At 56.6% G+C, this 22,639-nt stretch overlaps 6 protein-coding genes across 6 annotated transcripts; 1 reads left to right on the top strand and 5 right to left on the bottom strand.

Moving 5' to 3' along the window:
* Positions 1–122: 122 nt before the first annotated feature.
* Positions 123–749, bottom strand: PUNSTDRAFT_138040 (uncharacterized protein; the record flags this gene model as incomplete). The annotated part of the gene is made up of 1 exon (XM_007387701.1): positions 123–749. One exon carries the CDS (start codon positions 747–749, stop codon positions 123–125), a length of 627 nt encoding a protein of 208 aa, XP_007387763.1.
* A 1,193-nt stretch (positions 750–1,942) lies between these two features.
* Positions 1,943–4,915, bottom strand: PUNSTDRAFT_128091 (uncharacterized protein; the record flags this gene model as incomplete). The annotated part of the gene is made up of 9 exons (XM_007387700.1): positions 1,943–2,200; positions 2,298–2,394; positions 2,451–2,589; positions 2,651–3,802; positions 3,861–4,104; positions 4,160–4,244; positions 4,293–4,537; positions 4,592–4,734; positions 4,805–4,915. 6 exons carry the CDS (start codon positions 4,913–4,915, stop codon positions 3,095–3,097), a joined length of 1,536 nt encoding a protein of 511 aa, XP_007387762.1. The 3' UTR covers positions 1,943–2,200; positions 2,298–2,394; positions 2,451–2,589; positions 2,651–3,094.
* Positions 4,916–5,194: 279 nt separating this feature from the next.
* Positions 5,195–9,067, top strand: PUNSTDRAFT_116154 (ARM repeat-containing protein; the record flags this gene model as incomplete). Its single annotated transcript, XM_007387699.1, has 13 exons — positions 5,195–5,430; positions 5,483–5,586; positions 5,637–6,074; positions 6,130–6,458; positions 6,508–6,648; positions 6,703–6,867; positions 6,916–7,090; positions 7,149–7,404; positions 7,457–8,021; positions 8,081–8,233; positions 8,295–8,478; positions 8,532–8,806; positions 8,858–9,067. The coding sequence occupies 13 exons, from the start codon at positions 5,195–5,197 to the stop codon at positions 9,065–9,067; spliced, it is 3,231 nt and encodes a 1,076-aa protein (XP_007387761.1).
* A 262-nt stretch (positions 9,068–9,329) lies between these two features.
* Positions 9,330–11,255, bottom strand: PUNSTDRAFT_138036 (uncharacterized protein; the record flags this gene model as incomplete). Its single annotated transcript, XM_007387698.1, has 2 exons — positions 9,330–10,386; positions 10,444–11,255. 2 exons carry the CDS (start codon positions 11,253–11,255, stop codon positions 9,330–9,332), a joined length of 1,869 nt encoding a protein of 622 aa, XP_007387760.1.
* Positions 11,256–12,502: 1,247 nt separating this feature from the next.
* PUNSTDRAFT_122576 (uncharacterized protein) lies at positions 12,503–13,694 on the bottom strand. The gene is made up of 3 exons (XM_007387697.1): positions 13,049–13,694; positions 12,863–12,987; positions 12,503–12,802 (listed from the first exon to the last, which is right to left on the bottom strand). Exons 1-3 carry the CDS (start codon positions 13,530–13,532, stop codon positions 12,782–12,784), a joined length of 630 nt encoding a protein of 209 aa, XP_007387759.1. The 5' UTR covers positions 13,533–13,694; the 3' UTR covers positions 12,503–12,781.
* Positions 13,695–15,504: 1,810 nt separating this feature from the next.
* PUNSTDRAFT_146164 (uncharacterized protein) lies at positions 15,505–21,756 on the bottom strand (the record flags this gene model as incomplete). Its single annotated transcript, XM_007387696.1, has 6 exons — positions 20,878–21,756; positions 18,994–20,815; positions 18,441–18,929; positions 15,774–16,454; positions 15,582–15,706; positions 15,505–15,525 (listed from the first exon to the last, which is right to left on the bottom strand). Exons 1-6 carry the CDS (start codon positions 21,328–21,330, stop codon positions 15,505–15,507), a joined length of 3,591 nt encoding a protein of 1,196 aa, XP_007387758.1. The 5' UTR covers positions 21,331–21,756.
* Positions 21,757–22,639: the final 883 nt, after the last annotated feature.

The raw sequence follows: 22,639 nt of genomic DNA, 5'->3' as shown, positions 1-22,639 counted from the left end.
CAGCCAGCCAATTAACCAATGCCTGACAAGGAGAAGACGATACATCGAATGCACACTGATTTTTCCTAAGTTAGTGTCAATGAAGAGAGAGACGCACGAGCAGACTCACCCATAGCGAATGTTCAAGGATGATTTGTGGTCGTTGAAGTGTGCGGAGGAGTCTCCGTAGTGTGTGTGGTGGCGGGAGGAGTTGTGTGCGCTGTGGTAGTGGAGACTATGGTTGTGTGAGATATTGATGTAGCCGTGTGCGATGAGGTGCCTCCAGGCGGAGGCGGGAAGGGAAGCCTCCAGTTCTGGGACGCCTTGGCCAAGTTATCAATCAAGGGGAACGGGTTGTGACCGGCGGCGGCGAAGCTTTGCGCCACTGGCAAGGGGGGGAGGAAGTGCGCCTGGAAGCTGACCAAGGGTCCTCGCTGAGGGGGAGCAGGAGCAGTCTGTGGCTGCTGGCGATTGCGGTCTGCTCCACATAGCTGGTCCAGATCCGCAGGCATAAAACCGACAGGAAGACCCTGTAGAAGGGATACAGCCGCGACGATGGCGGTACCCGCTCCCGGGGCGACTGGACCAGGGGGAACCCCAGCACCAAGGCTATCAGCAATGGTTCCGATAGTGGCAGGAAGAAATGGGATCAGAGAGTTCGAAGCATCTGGAAAGAGATCTGCAAAACATTCTTCAAGGGACGAATCGGCTTTCGCTTTCTTGAACCGTTCTACCGCTGCGTCGCTGTCTGCCTTCAGAACTTGCAACATCGGTCCCCAAAACTGCTGATCGTCAGGTGATAGCGGAGGGGACGGAGGGGGAGACTGCGGGGCAGGACGTTTCCCGGACCTACGGAACAGCTTAGCGTGAGTATCACACAACGCTGCTGGTACGCACATAATGCAAACTTGAGCGGAGAATGATGTGATTTAGGAGCAATGATGGCGCATCGGCACTAAAACGCGGCAGTGTATGAGCATTGTGGAGGGAGATTGGCTTATATGTGATGGAGAAGGCGCACCGCACGAACTCGTTTGACTGAGAGGAAACTGGATGAAGCTGAGGGATTCAGACACCCATTATATACGCAGGAGAAGGAAATACGTCCAGCCTTGCTACCAGCCTGCGCCAATTGCAACGCACCATGAGACCGTCTGCGATGTTACTTCATTGATCGAACGCACTCGAAACGCTTCGACGATGCTTGTTGTACGCCACTGTACGCCACGGTGCGCCACATATCCATTGATTCGTAGGCTTCGCTGGTGAGACCTGAGGTTACTCGTCCCAATGTGCGGCAGGTACTGACCGCAACTCTGAGATAACGTCCTAGTGCGGGTATACAACTCGGACTATCCGTCCTGGCTCCTCCTCGGACGGTTCTCACGCGTTGAACGCAAGTGAAGAGCCGAAAGCTGCCATCGGGATCCCTTGTGCGACACCTTTACTGTTTCAGCGAACCCGTAGACATCGCAAGCACAACTGCCAATCTCTCCCGCCGATTCCGACGGCAATAGCGCATTCGTCTCTTTGACGGCGACAGAAAGCTGTCTCTATAGTCAGGATGGAGCATCTATCCGGAACGTACTTTGATCGACCAGCGAGACTGGGGTGGGACGGGATGAATGCCAGACAGCCTGTTTCCGTGCACTTGGCTGAATATTTTGACCTAAGTTATCGGCGTTGGTTGCATGCAGTACCAGCGAGCGATCAATATGCAGATAAAGGTCTGTATTATGGACAGTGGATTCGGTCGGGACTGTGCAGAGCTGATATCGAATATACCAAATACGCTTCAGCGTCACGAGAAAGTAATTAGAACGAAGTGGCGCGGTATGTATGGCTGCTCGGCGCATGTGATTGAGAGTACTGCTCTCCCATCGGTCGACGTGCAAGTTGCATGCACCGACCTTCTGGTGCAACTCAATCTGCTACGTAGTACTCAACGTCACGGTAGCAGCCAGCAAGTAACGAGCAAGAGACCCGGAGGCGTACGTCCTCATTTTCGCCGTCGTTGCATAGACCTGGGCTTGCCTCCGTCACGGACAACCTCGGAATCTAATTTCGCCCAGATGCCATCCGGCAACCCTTTCGTATCGCTGTCTGGGCATACCCTCAAGCAGGTCAAATTCATCTTGCCCGGAGCTCTGATCACATACTGGCTTAACACACACGACGCGTTCTGGAGCATAGCTGGGAACGGCGGAGATGACTGGGGGAGGTGAGCAATCTGCCAGTGCTATAACAACCTTTCTCCTTGCGCATCACTCCTTCTGATGCCATGGAAAGTCAATTCACGCGCTCATTTGATTGAACAGTACGATAGCATACGTCTCGTTGGCGTTAGGGACGTTAACAATCACATTGTTCTTGTACATTCTCCTCATGCCCCAGCTGAAGGGCGTGCAACCGAACGTACGCACATATCACATTGGCATCACCTCGTCCAACTGACGCGTTGATACCCATAGTATCGCCAATGGAGGGAGTCCGGCGAGCTGTCCAGGGTAATCCCGATCCTTACGGCCGCCATGGTCGGCGGATGGTGTACGACGACCTACACCTTCGGCGCTTACTCCCCTTTAGGCTACGTCGAAGGCTCCATAGCTGGTGAGTGCAGGCCACTTGATTCCTACCCTGACCGTTCAGTGTGCTCATCTCTGATCATCAGCATCTGGAATCTACCTCCTTGCATTCGGGCTTATGGGCCTCATCCCGGCACCTAAAGTCCGACGAACATGAACGAACTGTGCATTGCGATCCGTACCGTTATGCCACGATCCATATCTATATGGTTGTCTAGACTACTCGGCACCGACTATGCTTTGCGACGGAACCTTTCGTCTGCTACTGTCATATACCACGAAGGATTTCATGTAAGGATCGCACTGCATTGTAAATACAGAACGACGCGTAGACTTCATGCTTGTGACCTAGAGCCACAATATTGCTGGCGAATAATTTAATCATGCTTGAATTCTTGGCTTATGGTTAGATGCACCTTCAGGCGAATGGAACCCAGCGTGGCCACATCAGATCATTCTGGTGCGCGGAAAGACGGGCTTATACACTGTCGCCCTCGATGTAACGGCACGTCTCTCCTTCACCCACGTAGTCAGTCCTCGACGAAATCCAGGACACACAGGTCGCCCGAGTACAGCCCGAGCACCACCCTGCCCTTCGCCTCGTCGAACGCCAAACTGCGGCATTCTGCCGGTCTGAACGGCAGGTTCGGGACGGGCGGCACCAGGACGCCGAGTTTGATCCCCATGTCCGTCGTTTCGGTTCCTCTCCTGCCGTGATGGTCGGGAGGAGAGGCCGACATCTTCATGAGCCGGACGTGCTCGTCTTCCCAGTTGCGCTCCAACCAGACGGCGCGGTGGCCCCAGGGCCCGAGCGCGGTCGAGTCTTGGGAGGTCAGGCCAGCAGGCCGTGTCGCGGACCGAGGTAGGTCGGAGGGTCCGCTGTCCGCGTCTGTGCCGTCCGCGTCGTTCGACGATGTGCATGTGGAAGGCGGGATCCGGGCCAGGTAAAGGCTCTGCCCGAACGATAGGACGTTGACGTGGCTTAGTCTCCACCCGGTCATTCGAGGACCGGGCGAGGCGCCGAAGGAGACGATGGCGTCCGGATGGATGGGAACGCCGGCCCAAATCGTGCGGGGCTTCTTCAGTCGGATCGTAGATGCCGAACAGCTCGAGCTTTCCGGGTCAGAGCATGCGAACAGCGCGGGTATGGCGATCTTGTCCACCATCACCCCGTCGAATTGGCTGGTAACGATGACCAGATCGTCCCCAACGAACTCGATATATGAACCCTGGAGTTCCTAAGACGCGCAGTACGTGAGTGCGGAAGCTTGCCTCTCCCGGAACGAGCGGACGTACCCCGATGCTGGGCAACTCGAGGAGGACTCGGTGGCCGGACGAGATGCAGACGACTAGGACGCCGTATGGACTGCCGTCACGGCTGATGGTGGTAGCCACAAAATCGCCCATCAGACGAACTTTGTACATCACGCCAGGGCAGTCCGGAGGCCTGCGAACTCTGAGCAGCAGTTGCGGCGTACCTGTAACGGAATCTATCGGTGCCCAGCGTTGTTCCAGGGGCACATTGTACACGTCGAGAAAGCTGATGGGTCCTCTTTAGTCGTGTCGAGGCTTGATATGGATATGTTTCAACTCACTCTTCTCCGCTCTGTGTGTAAGTGACGGCGTAGGTTGCAGGGCTCTTGCCACACGCAGTCTCGGCGGTGGAGAACATGTATTGCCCTTCAGCCCGCGATCAATAGAAGCCCTCTCGGAGATTGGGTGTCGTACCTGAGACTTCGAGACACGCAGCCCTGTAAGGCTGACGAACATCGTGCAGCGACCAGAACGTGCACGTTGCGCTCGTCCTTCCCCTTCGACGATTTGACTGAACGGTCAAGAGCCATTGGGCTCCAGGTAATAGGGCCATGCGACCGATCGACAGTTCGTCATTATGAACGACATGCCCGCGTATATGCACGAATTGCTTGATGCGGGGTACGCCCCTCGACCAATTCTTGTCGAGCTTCAAGGCCCTAAAGCAAGCACCGTCAACATATGTACACGAGATGCATAGGGTACGCGCGCACCTGACCATGCGTCGCTGAATCTCCCTCCCCGACAACGCGCTCAACTCCTCCCATGGGTCGATATCCAGAGGGAGGTGGAAAGAAAGCGCCAGTCGACGCGACAAATAGTCCGAACACGCGCATAGATGGAAGATACGGCACGTCTAATGAATGTTCGCATGATTAGTCCAGATCCTACGGGAGAGCATCGCGTCTTCCGAGCGCAAGGCTGACTTGCTTGAACGCCAGCAGGTCTTCGAAGTCGAGTTGGAGGGCGATTTCGAGTATCAAATCCTCTGGCAATGCGTCTATTCTGATGACCGGCTTCGCTGGATTGTTCCCCATGGTCTTTCTGGCAGTTCAATCCGGCGTAGATGGTGGTTGAAGTCAAGACGCGCAATCGCAATCGCGTGACGTGTCTATGATCTAATCTTTCCCCGGCAAGTTCTCATCTGACCGCGTCGATAACACTATTTGCCGCCGGAGTCATGTTGCTCGTGTTCACTCGCTACCAGCCACGGAAACATATTTCTGCCTTATAACCTCTCGCTCTCGTACCACCGAGCGTCTAATAGGAAGGGACCTTGAAGAACACCGTGCAGCAGGTCACTAACGTCCGACGTCATGGAGGAAGAGCTCAACCAGGTCGTGCAAGCAATTCTCATTGCATCTGATCCGAGGGCAGGATCGTTGCATCAAGAGGCCTTGGGCTATCTGTCCTCCATCCAACAAAACTCCAGCAGCACCTGGAGACTGGCTTTAGCTTTGTACGTGGACGCCACCCCGGAGGGCACGCGAAAATATCCTACGGAAGTCCGGTTCTTCGCGTTGAGAGTGCTAGATGATTTCCTCGATAACCGGTGAGCTCGTCGGACATACATAAAGGGTGAGCTTCTCCTGATAGTCTAGTAGATTTGAACCCTTGGACGCCGAATCCTTCCAGACCCTTCGACAAGCGTTCCTTGGGTACGTTCAGTCGGAATTCGCGTATGGTCGCGCAGAGGCGGAAGCACCATGTGAGTGATCTCAAATTTCTTCGGGTCGTTGCTTAATCCATGTTCGGAAGTTTTACGAAACAAGTTCTCCCACACGTTGACCCTCCTCTTTTTGTGTACCTACGTCGAGCAATGGCCGAACTTCTTTGACGATCTCTTCGCGCTTATCCGCCCTTCCGAGTCGTCCTCGCAAGCCACCCTCAACCACCACGTTTCCATCCTCTTCTTCCACATCGTGCTCGAGATCTCTGGCGAAGTCTTCGACCAGATCGTGAAAGCCGCCCGCGCGTGGTCGGACGTCAGGCACAAACGCGACGTGCGCATCCGGGACCTGGTCCGAGAACGGGACGCGGGGAAGATCAACGATGCGGTGCTCGCGATCGTGGCGGAGAACGCGGATAGAATGGTGAAGTTGAGAGGAGCGGACGACGTAGGTGCTGGTAACCCGGACTTGGCTCGTGCGATCGAAGCTGTGGACTTGGGAATCAGGACGTATACATCCTACGTTGGTGAGCGGAAGTTGGCCTATTCCAGGAGCATATGGATAACTTCTCGCTAAACCAGGATGGATCGACATCAACCTCACCGTTACGCCTTCCACGATCCCTTTGTTATTCTCGCTCCTATCAGACCCGGAGCTTACAATCCGCCTGGCAACTTCCGCCGCTCTATTACGTATAGTCACAAAAGGACTTAAGGAACCCGGAGACAAGCTGCAGTTGATCAAAGTTCTGTCCCTCGGAGAAGTCGTCGACGCCCTCGAAGGCAAAACGCGCGCAGAACAAGCAAGCAGAAAGGCGTCTGGTAGCGAAGATGAGGGAGAGGAATCATATCGCGAGGCGTTGGGTCGGCTACTGAACGGTTTGGGACTGGAATTGATGAAACTCGTCGATGTGTGTGAGGTTTTGGCACACAAGATGACTCGCTGACGATTAGCCACAGGACTGCGAGGACGAATCGGTCAAGGCTGAAGCGACTCGATTGTCGAACTACATATTGCCCGTGACTCTTCGGTTCATGGCGGACGAGTACGACGACACCTCCTCGACCATCTTCCCGTTCCTCCAGATTGTTCTCGGAAGCGTACGTTACTTTCTCCCTTGGTCTCCCTAACGAAAATCGCTAACCATGTGCTAGTACAAGCGCAGTCGCAAGGTATCCACAGATCCGCTGGACGATGCCAGACGTTCCTTCCTCTCGTCTCTTCTCTCGGTGATCCTTGAGAAATTGAAATGGGAGGAGACAGACAACCCAGAGGATATGGACGAGGACGATAGATCGGCGTTCGAAGGGCTCAGAAAGGTACATTGATTAGACTCTGCTGAATTCTGGAGTTGATGGCCTTCGTAGGACCTTCGAACGTTCATGGACGCTATTCTGATCATCGACCAAGACCTTGTGACAGCTGCCGTTCGTAACCTCGCCATTTCTACACTGTCTGCCTATCAGAGCGGTACACACGTCAAGTGGAATGATGCGGAGCTAGCTATATATCTAGTCTTCATCTTTGGGGAGATTAACAAAAGTTCGTTACTTCTTTGCCTATCCGCGAAGCAGAGCCAATCCTCATGGGTATCGTCTAGCCGGCGGAAAGGGTAGATCAGCGTTTTGTCAGGCTCCTGCCGTTCCCAAGGATCAGCGAAAGGTAGCCGACTATTCTACCTATCCTTTGACGTCTCACGGCGAAATGCTCATGGCCATGGTCAACTCGGGCATATCGTCTTACCCTCACACGACGGTCGTCATGCAATTCTTTGAGACAGTCGCGCGATATGGCGACTTTTTCAAGGTCCGAAAAGAATGCATCATGCCAACGTTACAGGCCATGGTCGACCAAAGGTAAATGCCACCTGTGCGAATCGCAGTAACGTCTAACCTTCGCCCTATCCAGAGGCCTTCATAACCCCGACACTTCTATCCGATCCCGCGTCTACTACCTCTTTCACCGCTTCATCCGGGAGAGCAGAAACGAGGTCTCAGTTGATCTCGCCTTGGAGCTGCTTGAGGGTGTCCGCGACTTACTAGAACCGAAAGTCGACTTGCCCGAACTGGATGATCCCGCGGAGCAAGACCTGCTGGAAGAAGCCATACGCAATCCGGGCATTTTCGACTCCCAACTCTACCTCTTCGAGACTGTCGGTGTATTCATCTCTCTTCTCTACAAAAATCCGGCGCAACAGGCTGCAAGTTTGTTGTCGATAGTGCAACCGTGGCTGGATGAGCTAGGAAGGAGTCTACAGGTGGCCGGGAGCGCGCAGAAGGACGTGATGGCAATACTCAAGGTTCATCACATTGACATGGCGCTGGGCAACGTCGCCAAGGGCTTCCCTGATTATCCATCACCACCTATTCCGCCGGAGTACATTATGCCGCCCATCAATGTCTTCCGGGATATGGCTCAGGCTATCCTTGTCTCGTTAGAAACTTTGAAAGGGTACAAAGGCATACGGGATGCTGTATGTTATTCTTTCTCTACGACCTTTATCAGGGTATCAGTGAACTTACAGGATCGTAGGCTAGGTTCGCCTTCGCACGAATTTTGGGCACCACTGGGCCAAACATTACAGACCTTATACCGCCTCTCATGGCCAATCTTCTCTCGCATTTCGAACCTTCGGAGCTCGTCGACTTCATGAACTTCATTGGCCTTACTCTTCACAAGCTTCAGGTAAGTTTACCGGCGCATTGATCGTCCTTGGTCGGATACGTTTCTAAACCGACGCAAACAGCGAGATATGTTTGACGTCTTAGACCAGCTCATCGGCCCGTTGAGTGCCCACATTGGGGAGCTTCTGTCGCAACCCGTAACCGGCACCGACGATCAGCTGACGCACACCGACACTAAGAGGGCTTATCTAGCCCTGCTCAACAACATCATGGCTGCGAAGCTTCATGGCATATTTATTTCCCAACGTGAGTCCTGCCTGGCGTTCTCCTACACATGGCTCACCGATTCTCGCTCTCAGGCAACAACTCGCAGTTGGAGCCTCTCTTGACGAGCATGGAACAACTAGCGACGGATCTGTCAGACACCAGCAGCCAGAAAGCCGTCTTCACTTTCTTCTCTCGCTGCGTAGCCACATGGGGGCAACGGACAGACGCCGTCGCGAACGGATCCGCCCAGGACGCTGGACAAGCGCTTCCGGGTTTCGAGAGGTTCATCTACGAGCAGCTCGTCCCAGTTGCCTTCTCCATCTTGTCGCAACCACAACTGAACGTCAAGGATGGCCAAGTCGTCGTCGTGAGTTTTGATTCCCCATTCGTACCAGGTGTCGTTCCTCAGAAGTTGCAGGTCTTGGGAGAGATTTCGAACTTCCTACAAACAGTCATGAAGACGCGTGGCCAGGAGGCCTTCGACTATTTTGTCAACGTTTTCCTCCCCGCGCAGAACTGGCCGCAGCCGACCGCCCTAGAGTTCGCGACAAAACTGCGAGATCAAGACCAGAAATCTTTCCGAAAATACTTCACCGAATTCGTCAGGGCCTCTCGCGCGCCTTCATAGCGCACAATCCACCAAACGAGGACGACGGGGCCCTTGTTTGCGCTCCACACTGTTCTTCACTCATCTGGGCGTCCTGCGGCAGCCGTGGTCCAAACTTGCATAGTATCATACATTTCATTGCATTGTAGTACATAATAAACATTGCGCTTATGGTGTTACATGGAATCCCAAAGAAACTGTGCATCGACTACTGCAACGACGAAGAATAAGAAAGATACGATTCTCCCTCGTATGGGACGTGTGAGCTCCGGGTAGGACGGCCTCAGGCCCACGCTAGGACCTTCCTTTCCGATAGACGGGTGCGGCGAGCCTGAGCGCGAGCTCGGTTCCGCAGATTGCCAACGCCTCGTCGCGCCCTGCTCTTCATCGTCCCCACGATCTTCTTCGCATTGTCGCGGGCGCGCTGGTGCCGCATCCGAAGGACCTGCTTGAAGTCCTCCTTCATCTCCATCCCCACCTCCTTCGCGTGCCGCGTGGCCTCCCTGATGTTTTCTACCTCCCGCTTCGAGTCCTCCCACGCCGCATTCACGAACTTGCGGCCGGCCTTCCCGACGCGGACCGCGGCCTCGACGACGGAGAGCTCGCGCAGCTCCGCAAACTCCTGGGTGATGTACCGGGCCTGTCGGCGGATGGCGTTCGCGAGCTCTTCGAGCGCTTGGAACAGCTCTTCCATGTTCGCGCCCACGGCTTCGATCACGGCGCCCTGCACGGTGTCTTGGTCCCAAAACCGCGCCTTGAAGCCGTTGACGAGCCGCTTGGCGTTCTTCTGCGCTCGAGGAAGGTGATCAGAGCCGAAACCACGTTGTCTGGGTCCCTCTTCCTCGAGGACGGACGTGTGCATGGCGTAAGGGAGGGAGAGCGAGCTCGACCTCGTAGGGATGACCGTTAGGTCACTCGACGGCTTGCCGATCACGGAGAGAGACGTCGATGCCTCCGAAACCACGGACAGCTCGCCGGAGGATGGTTTCACTACAGCTAGCGAAGATGATGTCTGGGGTACAACGGAGATCGAGCTAAAGGGTCGGACTGAAACCGCGTCTGTACACCCTGAGCTTGATCCGGCCGGCACGGCGGCAGATGTGATGATATGTGACGGTTGTGGGTTGAACACAGCCAGGGCGAACTCCTTCAGTGAGGAAGGGATAAGGCCCGCGGCGTTAGCGCTCGGCGTGGACGCGGAAACGTTGAGTTCGGGGCGAGAGGCAGGCGCCGCGGACACGGTCGATGAGGATTGGTTCGTCATAGTAGGCGTCGGCGACGGTTGGAGGTTCATGGTCCCGTTCACGATGTACCCCAGAACCACGGAGAGGATGGTCAAGCTACGCGTTCAGCAGTGGTCAATGCGCCCCGGACACGTGAAGGAGAATGATGCCTACATCGTGACTACGTTTCGCCTGTCGCTCAGGGCAAGCTTGCAGAACGCGAATGCTACATGCTTGCGAGATGTGACAGGGTATGTGGAATCGACCGGCAAAGGTCGCGTAGCAATGTCACTGGACTTGGGGGAGGGCAGAATCGTGAGCGTGTTAGCCTGCTCCTTGTCCGAGGAGAAAGCATCGCTGGTGAATTCGATGGTATTGAGCGTCAGATCATCTTCGTCGTCGAACGTGGACAAGCCGGGCGAGTCGGTATCGTCCTGGCTCATGGTCGGCATCGCGACGTCGTGAAACGATCCGAATGAGGCATGGCTTCCTCGAGACGATGTCAGTGGGTCTGGGAAAGACAATCGCAAGTCACTAGAGCGCGCGGAGGAACGCGAAGAGCGCAAATCGTTCAGGGAGGAATGGAGTGAATGGGGCCGCGAACTGAGAGTGCTGATCATGCTCTGATCGAGCGCTTGCTTCACCCTCTGGTCCTCGACGTCCTCGTACTGGCGCTGGTCCACCGCGGGTTCGCAGGGAACTGGGTGCTCGTTCGAGGGTGCCTTGCGCTCCGTAGCGACGTCGTTCATCTCCAGACGGTCGTCGACCAACCCTTCCCATCGATCCACCCGCTCGCTGTCGACACTGCTCGACGCCAACGACATCCTAGATAGCGGCCTGCTCGTGTTCAGATATCGATCGCGGTCGGATTCCATCTCGGGATCGAGGTCGCTGAGGTCGGTCTCGAGGTCGCTGCCCGTCTCGTTGTTCGAGGAGATATCGAGCCATTCCGAGTCGCTCGAGTACTCGACGTCTGTCGTCGCCATCGTTCTATAGGTTGGGACGGTGATGATGGTAGGTGCTATAGGGAACGGACTGTAAGCGCCCTATATAGGCAGCCACACACGCGGACCGGTGGTCACCCGCGCTGCGGTCACGGTTATACCCTGGATCTTATCTCACGAGCGCGCGTCGTAACTCAGAGACCGCAAGCCATCCAGGGGTGTTCGTCACAATCGAAACACGCTGCACTACTGACTCGTGGACCACGTACGTACTCGTGGCGTAAGTACACTGCCCGAGTTGATGAGTCGACTGCGTACACGTATACGATGTACACGACGTCGTCGGTGAACGACGAGGTAAACTTACAGTGACCTCACAACTAATCACTGCAACCTGGGATTTGACCTTGGCCGAACCATGAAGGCACAAGCACGGCGGTGATTTTGGTTTTTCTATGTAGATACCACCCTTCCGTACGCCTGGTTGACCCCGTCAAATTTCGCAACGTGGTATTTGCCACGAACTCAACCGCTTCTTCGAAAGCCCTGGCCCGCCGAGCTTGGAGAGGTGCTTGCTAAATCAGCGGCGCTGCGGACGCAAGACAGAATCACCACCAAGTTCTGACGGAGCCTCCGGGTGTGCTCACCGTCAGGGATAATCAACTTGTCCGTGAGGGCCAGAATGGGAAGCACGCCGTCATTGGCGAGAGTGGTTGGGATCGGTATAACCTAAGACCTATGCGAGTTCAGGTATGGGGACGTGTTGGGCAACGCCCCCAAGCTTCTGCTATGCCTTGGCCCGGTTGTCACCAGAGCTGTATTCGTGAGCTCCGAGGGACTCGGCGAGTTGTCCTTTCCATGTTGTGGATGACAGCGCATCGGCGTGGCCGCACGGCAGTAAGTAACGACGCGCAAGGTGTCCTAGGCCCTGTGAACGAATGCTCGATATGAACCAACCCCGATACCCTGGACAGCAACAACATACTTAGTCGCCTGGTATTGTGCCCGTGCTCCTGATAGGATCTGAAGCTTGAGGCCTAAGAGTCAACGTTCAGTGGTGGCCGTACACGTAGATTAGAGAACTTACACGACCCGGGTTTTCTGATCATGATCGCCGCGCAGTCTGCAGATATTGCCTCACCTGCGCGTGTCGATCCTTCCCGCACGCGCGGCGTCCCACCATTCACACATCCAAGAAGGAGGAGCGGGACTCGAATGGCGCGTGGGTTACGAAGGGCACAAAGAATAACGCGTGTCTGACGAGGCGTCGACGAATCGCGTTGAGCTGAAGGTGACAAGTATAATGATAAAACACTAAGGCATGGATAGTAGCATACATGTGGCACGCAGTTACCGCGATGATTCCCAGCTCGCCATCAGAACGAATACTTCGAGGTACGAAGAGCGCAAGGTCGTCGGCGTCCTTCGCAATGCTGAGGGGTCGGACGCACGACTGGGGTATAACTCGGGGAATACGCGAATGCGATCAAGAACCCGCGGAAATATGTGTTTATGCACAAGAGGATCTTTTCAGCCCCAAATGTAGGGACGACGTCGCCGTTACGACATCAATCGGCTAGAATGGTCGCCTGTCCATCATAGCTTTAGGACCATGATTCACGAATGAATTATGTCGGGCCACGACATACCTTTACTGCAGACCACTGAGCGATCAAAGCCAGCGAGCGTTCCAAGAACGACAGCTTGCACTGGGTGCATACGAGGTCGTTGATCAACGGGTTCATAACGTTTCGAATGTCTTGAGAAGTAAGGTCTGTAGGTGGAGTGCAAGGTCAGTGATCGTAACAGGCCGAGTTTGGCGACGCCTAACTCACTCGGACGCGCATCCCAGGCGATGTAGGCGCTCGCCAACGCCCACGCACGGTTGAGTCCTTGCCGTTCGGCCGTGCCGCACACCGCATTCGGCGGGTGCTGGGCGGGCTGCGGGACCAGTAATCGCTTCAGCGCGGCCGTCCGTCCGAGGTGGAGAAAGAACAGGCGGCGAAGGTAGCGCGGTCCCATCTTCTCTGCGAGCGCGTCGTCCAACGCGCAGAGCGGGAAAGAGAGAAGGTTTCTGGACGCCACGACCGCGAGGAGAGCGAGGTCGTGCGACGCTGCGAAGCAGTAGACGTCCATAGGCGCGGATGCCGCGTACGATCTCGAGAACAGTCCGAAGAGAGTGGTGGAAGGCGCGAAGACGGTCTTGACATCGAAACCGTACTTGACGAGCGACGTTACCGCACTGGACGCGACTGCAAACAATGGTATGGGAGTCGTCCAGGCCATGTTATAGATGGCATGGAGGACGACGTTCAACATCTCGGCTGTCTCTGGGACCAATGCCGCAGGGATTTCGGCGGGATCGTCGTACGTCGTCCCTCCGGGAAGGCAGGGAAGATATCCGTTGAATCCATTGGTAGATTTGGAGAGGACATGCTGATGGGCAGAAAAGAGTACACAATCCGCGGAAACGAGGATGAGGTCGGGAGTCGTCTGCGCGACGGAAGAGCCAGGACTGAAAATGGGGGACACTGAAGTGAAGGCGGTAGACGCTGGGGCTGTACGAGGCGACCCCGTGACTGGCGCTTGAGCCTGCCGGCAAGTTCCGCGTCAGACCGAGATTAGATATGTCAGAAACCCACAAACTCACCAGCCACCTCGTATCCGCCGGATCGTGCTTGTTCGCGCTGCCGCTGAGCGCAATGGTGTCGTCTGAAATCGTGTCGAAGTTGAAGATATCGTCAATGGTCCACAGGACAGGACTCGCAGCCGGTGAGCCGACTTCTACGGCGCCAGTGCGAGACGTCGACGGTGTACATGCACGGAACGTGTTCGCCATTGGCTTTCAGGGTACTTCAGCTGGCTGCAGCTTGGGAGACTTCCGACTACTTATCTACAAACTGGCACTCCACCTTGCTGCACCTCGCCAATGCTAGGCCCGCAGGCTAGGTATGTTCAACTCCCGAGCACACCCCTGATGGTCGCCAACGACCGGGCTCACGGCGATTCTCACTCATCACGACCACCGCTACCATTTCACGTGTGCGCAACACGGCGGGATCCTCTTCGCGTTTCTTGCGGCGTGCTGCAGGGCCAGATGTTGGGCGGTGGGCACTGGGCTGGGACATCGACGGGGCGAGTGGCCCTGTCAATGCTGACAATATCGGCGAGACGATATCAGCTTCAAAGACGCCAAGGACGATCTTGGTATTCTCTAGCGCGCCATGCCATGATATCGGCATCGGACCGCAGGTGCTCAAACGTTGCCATTTCCCCAGATTGTTTATCGCAGCCCGAAACCTCGCTTTGAAGGACTCTGAGAGCGGGCGGGAGGCTTGCGTTTGCCGGAAACAGCAAGCCTCTATAGGCCACGGGCGCACAATCCCATATCCGACGCTTTCCGTGGCTATATTCATCGCTCAAGCGTTGAGGCACCACTGCGATGCCGCCGGGGCTCTATCTCTCGACCACTCAGATCTACTCACGAGATACATACTTACCGCACAGTTGCCGCACAGCTCACATGCATCCAACTTCCATCCAGGAGTCTGGCGCGCTGCCCGACTGGCACAACGGTGATTGGAAACCCTAGTTGAAACACGAGGCAAACCCAGAGGTGGATATTTGGGTTGTGGTTCAGCTCGGGAAAGCATGGCCCGGATGGTGTTGAAAATGTGTCTCCTTTGACCCCGTCTCAGCTTTGTGAATTGCCCCCGCTATGGGTTCGAGAGGGAATTGGGAGCACAGGTTTCAAGACAGCTCTCAATAGTTCATAGTGTGATACTGATATGACCAGATTGGTGTGCACTGGTAGCTAACTAAGTTATGATCTGAGTATCGTTCAAGTATCGAATGAGGAACGCCTGGGAAGGCAGTCAAGAAGAGACCGAAGAGTACGCTGCGCCAGGCTTGATAGCGGAATCGACGTTGCAGCCGTATTGCGAGAGAGCGCGTGCTGCGCTGGACGTATGCTCGAACGAAGGTGAGTATCGCGCGCACCCGGGGCGGAAGGAGACGATGATTGCATTACGAACAAGAACAGGGTTGAAATGACGAGTAAATATATACAGCAGGGGATCCATACTTCGAGCTCATGACACCGCCAAGTCGTGCCCATTATAGAATGCGGAGTTCTTGTCGAAGTAGGCACAAGAGCGCAAAGAGAAGGGGGAACGCGTGAATCAAGAACAGGCGAAAGATCATCCGTAGTGGGTGGTGCTAGGGTAACAACAGGGGGTAGTTTCGTAGCGAATTTGGAACCGAGGTCGGGTTGTAAATCGCCGGCTCGACGTCATTCCGTGACTATGGTCGTCTGTACCGCCATACGGTGAGTGAAAGGTCGTTAACAGTACACAAACATGGTCGTACCTTCACTGCTGCCCATTCAGCGATTAACGACAACGACCGGTCCACGAACGACAGCCCGCACTGCGCGCACTCGAGACTGCAGGATATGGGATACAATACGCTTCGCATATCCTGGGAAGTAGTATCTGCGCGTGGAGTATCATGTCAATAGCGGCCTTGGATGGCGGATCTGCCGACGTTGAACCAACTCACTCGGGCGCGGGTCCCGGGAGAGGTAGGCGCTTGCCAACGCCCACGCGCTACACAAGTTCTGTTGCTCGGCCATGCCGCATACCGTGTTCGGTGGATGCATCGTCGGCTGCGGGAGGAGCAGACGCTTCAGCGCGCCACTCCGTCCGAGGTGGAGGCAGAGAAGGAGGCGGAGATAGCGAGGCCCAATCTTCTTCGCGAGGGCGTCGTCCAGCGTACAGAAAGAGAAGGAGAGGAGATGTCCGGACGCGACAGATGCGATGGGGGCGAGATCGTACAGCGCCGCGAAGCAGTAGACGTCCATCGGCACGAAGGGCGCGTATAGGGTCGAAAAGAGCTCGAAGAGGGTGGTCGAAGGCGCGAACATACGCCGGACATCGAAGCCGTACTTGAGGAGAGGCACTGCAGCGCTCGATGCCGCCTCGAACGATGGTAGAGGGCTTGCGAAGCTCAGATTGTATATTCCGCGAAGGACGATGTTCAGAATTTCGGCCGTGTCTGGGACCGCTACGGTAGGAATACCCGCGCTGTCGCATATGTGCCCGTGCACCGGTCCAAGGAGCAGGCCATTAAATGCGTTGGTCGAGTTGGCGAGGGCATACCAATGAACATAAAACCAATGCCAATCAATGGAGACGAGGATGAGGTCGGGCACGGACAGCTTAGGAGCGAATACCTCATGTACTGAACATTGTGGAGACAGCGTCGAGGTCAGGGCTGTACAGCTGGTCTGAGAAACGCCCGTCATTGAGCTTTCCCTCGTCATCGATCATCCCGGAAGAAAATGCGCACAAAATCACTCGGGTCTTGTGAATATCCCAGGGCGCAATAGTCCACATGTTGACCTAGAGCATGAGCATGCAGGCCATTCGACAATGCGCCAACATGTTGCTGGGACGACTCTGGGGATGCATGCATGGATTCCAACGCAGATGCGTCCTCCATATCGCGGTCTAGCTGCAGCATGCAGTCAATTGGAAGGCAACCTCAGGAAGTCCGCTTGTTTATGTAGGCTGGCACTTTGCTTGCTCCCATTTGTGATGCTGCACGATGCATGGCACCCATCTCACCACAGCTCGCCGACATCCAGGTTCACGGCGATTCTCACTCTAACCTCCGCCAGTGCGCCACACACGCCACCAGACCATAACTAAGTACCAAGGAGCAGGCCTGTCGTTCTGCAGGACTACACGTCGGTCTCGTTCTCGTATTTGTGATGCCCTGACACGTTCGCACTGTCGAACGTTCTGACTGGCCTGCCCCGAGAAGGCCCCGCCCTCCCCCCGCTACACTGGCAGCTGTCCACCAACCGAGATGGTATTTTTGCACCTTTGCCTATCTCCCCTCGTATCGTGTGCTCCAGGGTGTATCCTTGCACCTTTGCGGATCTCATTTCGCGTACTCGCAGGGAAGGTGTCCCACACCCTGCTCGGCATTCCTTGTGCCTTTCGCCAACACTCCGGGGTGAGCAAACGAAACCCATCATCCTACCGTGTGTCCTCGATTGTGATCATAGATTGCAGACCAGCCGCGCGCACGAAACCGTTCCAATCCACCGCGCTATTTGAGAAACCTCTCTAATGATACCAAGGCGCATGTAAGCAAATCATGCTGCTGCTAGAAAGCAAACTTGCGTCTGCGTGCGCTCTGGTCTGGTTCACGTGCGTTCCGCAGTATGATGACGTCCGATGGACTTGAGTGCATGTCCTCAGGGTCCCCGCGCCGGTTCTCCGGGGTTTCCCCGTCGTTTCCCGGTTTTTGGCAGCCGCAGCGACGGCGCGCCAATATCCTCCTGTGCTGTGCTGCCGCCTTCCGCCAAAACCCCCGCCTTCCTGGTACATGTACCTAGTTTACCTGCACCAGTGCTGAAGCGGCGTGTCGGCTGTATAACAGCTCACGGGGGCCGTGGATGCACTGTGTGCGCCAAGCCGTGCGTATTGACGTGCGGTGCGGCAACCAGTTGTTCCGCTATTGGGACCGCGCCGGAAATATACCTACCTACCTACCTGGCTAAATACAACAGAACCTGTCTTAATCCATAGCGGTGAAGAGCCATGATCTGTGATGCAGGAGGCCATGTTCGAGGCCGGTGATAGACTTGAGCAGGAGGAGGTACCAGACACAGTATATGCAACAAGGCCGGTGTATGTGATCCTACATGTATGTGATGCACATCAGATTCTACCTGATAAAACCCAGGAAAACGGGATACGGTTCATAAAAAAGAACATGCGCGCGGAGACAGCCCAAGCACGTTGGTGTATAGATAGACGATGAGCTTGCCCTTCGCCGTATTTTAACTCGCCCTGTCGCCCGACTCGCCGGCTGGCAAACATGGACGAAAGGCGGAGAAATAGAAATAAATTTGTCCGGATTCGTGTGTTCGGATGCCTGTCGGATGATGGCGACAGTGACATCATGAAATAAGAGGAAACAAGACACCCAGTGCATCGACAGCAGCATCCTGTGCGCTCAACCGCCCCGGAAGCGGAGCGCGATCAAATCGTCCAGAGAGCGCATACTGCACGGTTTGACGTAGTAGCCGTCCGCTCCCGCCGCTAGGGCGCGCGAGATGTCTCGATCCGAACCTTGACCGGACACTAGTACCCCCCCGACCGCGCCCCTTTAGCCAAACTGCGCGCACGCACTTCTGACAGGGACGACACTGACCGATGTAGACGAGGCTAGGATACACGCCGGCGTCTTGCTCCAGCACCCGGATCCGACGCGTCGCTTCCTCGCCGTCCATCTTCGGCATCTGCAGGTCCATCAACACCAGGTCGAACGTCCCCGCGGGCTGTTGGGCCCTGCTCGCCAGCGCGTCTGCAAATTGGTCCACGGCCTCCTGCCCGTCGCGTGCGGTGGCGTGCGCGTAGCCCCGGCGCTTGGCGTACATGACGAGTATCCTGACGTTGATCTCGTTGTCGTCGACGATGAGCAGGCGAATCGAGGACCGATCGCGTCTGGGCGCGTCGCCGGCGGACGGGGTCGAGTTGCGCGATGCCTGGAAAGCGCCGGCGGAGAGCGGTCCTCGTCGGTGGTAGTTCTGCAGGGCCGCGTCGATGACGGCCCAGAGACGCGCGCGAACGACCGGCGACGGGCTACGGAGCACCCGCGGATTAGACGGGCGCCGGTGATGTCCAGCCTCTTCGATAGAGTCTGCGCGCCAGGCATCAAGGTCAGCCGGGGGCGTTAGCTGGACGCGCCTCGCTCGTGGGCTCACCAGACACGAGGAACGCGGTCTGCCACGGGTTCGTCAGTCGCTCAAGTGCCAAACGCGCCATCTTGGCATCGCCGAGGGCGATCGCCGCCCCTTCCTTTGAAGTCTCGGTGAAGCCGAGCCTTCCGAGCTGCTGGGCAACGTGCGTCACCGACGGCGGGCCACCGTCGAGCACGTAATACGTGAGCGGCATAATCGATTTCTTCAATCGGTGCCGGACGCTCTCCGGGTCCTTGTCGGGAGCAATCACGGGCTTGTTGAGCCGCAACCGGAAGTGGGAGCCCCGACCCGGGGTGCAGGACACGAGCGAAAGTGCCCCGCTCAGCGCGTTTGCGATGCGGGATGCGGTCGCTATGCTGAGACGAAGATGTGCGGGGTCGCTGTCGTCGGGATCCGCTACGGGCTCGGCAGGGGGGAACACGCGCCCCCAATCTTGGGGTACGATCCCCGCTCCGGTATCTATGACCTCGTAGTCGAGGAAGGCGCGGTCTGGCGAGAGGGACGTGCGGAGGCAGATGCTGCCCCGGGTCGTCGTCGATAGTGCGTGGCCCATGAGGGAACTGAGCACGATGCCGAGGGTTGCTACGTTGGTGAGGAGCAGCTCCGCCGTCGCCGGCAGCTGGTTATCGACCAAGACGGCGACTTCGGTCTTCCGCTCAGCGTACGCCGCAGAGTTCGTGATCCCTTCCACGACGCTTTGCTCGATTGCTGCGAGGTTTTGCAAGGATGTGCTGAGGTCATACTGGTCGGCCACCCCGAGGTGATTGAGGCGGATCAGACTGTTGACCATGGCAAGGAGGTGGTTGCCCTGGCCTTCGATGACGTCCAGCATGCGTCGGGATGTTTCCTTTCCTGGCGTACGTGGCGTTGATTCGACGTCCGAGGACCCCTCCTTCAACAATTCGGCGGACGCGATGATCGCGTGGATGGGCGTCCGGAGATCGTGGGTCATTCCACGGAGGAACAAGTCCTTGGACGCGGCTGCCGCGTTGAGGTCCGCACTCATGACGACGTTAGAGATGGACGTGGCGCACTGGACGACGAACAAGACGTCGATGGTGTCGAACACGGTCTTCAGGTCGTCCGTCTCCACCACGAGGTACGCGTCGTCCGCCGACGGCACGCGAACGACGATGGCGCGCACGGCCTGATTCGTGGGGCGCGAGAGGTGTATTGGGGTGTGGTTGTCCAGGATTACCTTGAGGATGGCGTCCGTCGCCTCCCAGAGGGAGTCGCGCACCTGCTCGTACGGGACCCGAGGCCCGCCTCGGAGGCGGACGACGCCGTCCTGCTGGATCTGATACGATACGTGGCAGCTTGGGTAACACTCGCGAAGGACGTTCAGCCGGCGCTCGATGAGATTACCCGGCGTGACGTCCTGGAGCACTGCGGCGAGCTTGGCGACCATCTCCTCTTGGACTTTCCGCCGCCGGATGTTGGCACGCTCGACGATCATGTGCACCATCGTCTTCGCAAGTCGCTTGAGGGTGTTGATCTGAACCGCGCTCGGCGCCGGTTTGGGCGAGTTGGAGGAGACGCAGAGCGAACCGAAGGCAACCTCGACGTCAGTTCCCGGAAGACGGTAGAGGAGCTGGGTGCCGACGTAGGAGCGCATGCCGGCCTGGACGGACGGCGAGGCGGCGAAGCGCCAGTCTTCGAGCATGTTCGGGAGGGAGAAGACGGTGTCTGAGTCCTGGAGGATGGTGTGCGCGCACGTGGCCTCCCGGCGGGGAACGGTGGAGAGCGGGCAATTGTTGGTGACGATGTGCGTGTAGCTGTCGTGGTCCATCAAGCCGAGGAAAGTGCAATCCTGCTGCATGATGTCCTGCCACGTCCGAAATTAGGACCGGGCGAACGTCCTATAACGGTGCGAAGACGCGTGCTCACATGGACGACGTCGACGGTGCCCTGCAGTTGCTCTAGGAGATCGTGATCGTTGAGGATGGAATTGGTGTAGTACCATAGTGAAGTGAGGCGCTTCAGCTCGTTCCGCGCCAGTAGCGGGAAGAGGTATGGGTCTGCGAAGCTTGGTTGCTGTGGTGGTATGACGGCTGAGCCGTCTTGACGTTGTCCGCTGGGGTAGTCACGCCCGAACTCCGTCTCGTCGAAGTCAGAGAGGGGCGCTCCGAGCGAGACGGTATCACTGGGAGAAGGATAGAATAGGGGTTGAGGGTCGGGGCCGTTGACGCGTGGATCAGAGAGTGTTACGACAGGGAAGCGTTGCGTGCCGAGGGTTTCGTCGGTGGGGGTTACGACATAGTGTGGTGTGCCAGAGTTGAGTGACGAACGAGAAGAAGCGGTGGGTGCGGGATCCGGGTGGGATCCGTCAGTGGCGTCCATGAGATTGCGTTCCGACTTGTCCTCCCACCCGTGTTCAATCTAGTGCGATTCCGTGCAATCCGTGTTATGTTGCCGGCGTCGGCCTGGCGCGAAACGTGAGAAGCCGGATGGATACGACGCAGGCGCTCCCTGACGATCAAGACGTCGGGGGCGCCCTGTACTTGTATATGCACGGACCCGATACCAAGGCGGTGTCTGGGAAGGAACCTTCTAGCTAACATCTTCCAACGCAGATCCGACAGGAGCAAGTGTGTCCGACCCAGCTCGCCGGCGATGTCACAGCGTCACCGCCTCAGGCCTCAGGCCTCAGGGCTCGTAATGTGGTCGCTCGAGTTTTATCCCGTCGAATCACTTCGCCCTTGAGTCTAGATTCCGTGCAGACGACGGCAGTTACCTGAATACCACTGTCTGTTTAGCGTTGCTGCCATTGACACACGGTCACCTCGATATACAACACTTGCTCATCCCCGTTCAAAAGGTGCTGCGCGCAGACAAAACGCGGAGGCGGTGAAGGCGGGTTCTGCGCTCCGGCCTCTGGCCACCGACGCGCTAGCCCGTTCCGTGTTGTGAACTACGGTTCGTGGGATATACGGTTATCGGTATGCTTATCGCGGAAGAAGTGCACACAGATGGAGAGGAGGATGAGAGATACACGTGCCCCACCAAAGAGCTCACCGGTGAAAAAGTCGCGAAACCGCAGTCCTGCAGATCCGATCCTTGCTGACTACTTCATCCTCGTCTGCATGACTCGTCGAATATGCGATGGCGGACCTTCTTACACCGGGCAGTGTCCGTATGGCGCATACGGCGCCCCAGTTGCTCCGGACGTTTCGCGCCCCATGCCTGTCCGTCCCATCGAGACGCGCGTCCCGCTGCACTGCGTTTTCTCTTTCGTTCTATGGGGCTTCACGAGAATGGCGCCTAACCCCGGGAGTCAGTTACGAGACGGATGCGATGGCGGCCCTCACCGGTACGAGCCGCGTCATTTCTCTTCTTCTGTTCGCGATGACGGGCTACAAAGCTCACGCGGTTTCGACCCGGATACGGGAAAACCCAGAGCAATATTGATCTAATGTACGCAAGCTGTGGGAAACCCCACGGCCAGAGACGAACGATATCGGGTGTATGGCCTGTGATAGACGGTGTTATTATCCAATCAATCGTACGACGACACCCCGTTTTTATCCAGAAATCGGCGAAAGGGCGAGCTTGAAGCACACTGGCCTTAGCTCTGGCAGGCCACTGAAAAATACCCCAAGAGTTGCGCAAACGCGCAGGAGTCAAGAAGGAGTTTCAATCCGATCCGCAG

This window comes from Punctularia strigosozonata (assembly GCF_000264995.1).
Source record: "Punctularia strigosozonata HHB-11173 SS5 unplaced genomic scaffold PUNSTscaffold_15, whole genome shotgun sequence".
In the NCBI taxonomy this organism is placed as follows: domain Eukaryota; kingdom Fungi; phylum Basidiomycota; class Agaricomycetes; order Corticiales; family Punctulariaceae; genus Punctularia; species Punctularia strigosozonata.
This window is presented reverse-complemented; position numbering and strand designations above follow the sequence as displayed.

Bases quoted from the DNA above. Each gene is read 5' to 3' on its own strand.
- PUNSTDRAFT_122576 (XM_007387697.1), bottom strand. From the start codon at position 13,532: ATGTTGAACGTCGTCCTCCATGCCATCTATAACATGGCCTGGACGACT. The intron at 12,988-13,048 runs GTGAGTTAGGCG...CTCCACCTACAG, and splicing joins CGCCTGGGATGCGCGTCCGA to ACCTTACTTCTCAAGACATT. The intron at 12,803-12,862 runs GTATGTCGTGGC...TATGATGGACAG, and splicing joins CTCAGTGGTCTGCAGTAAAG to GCGACCATTCTAGCCGATTG.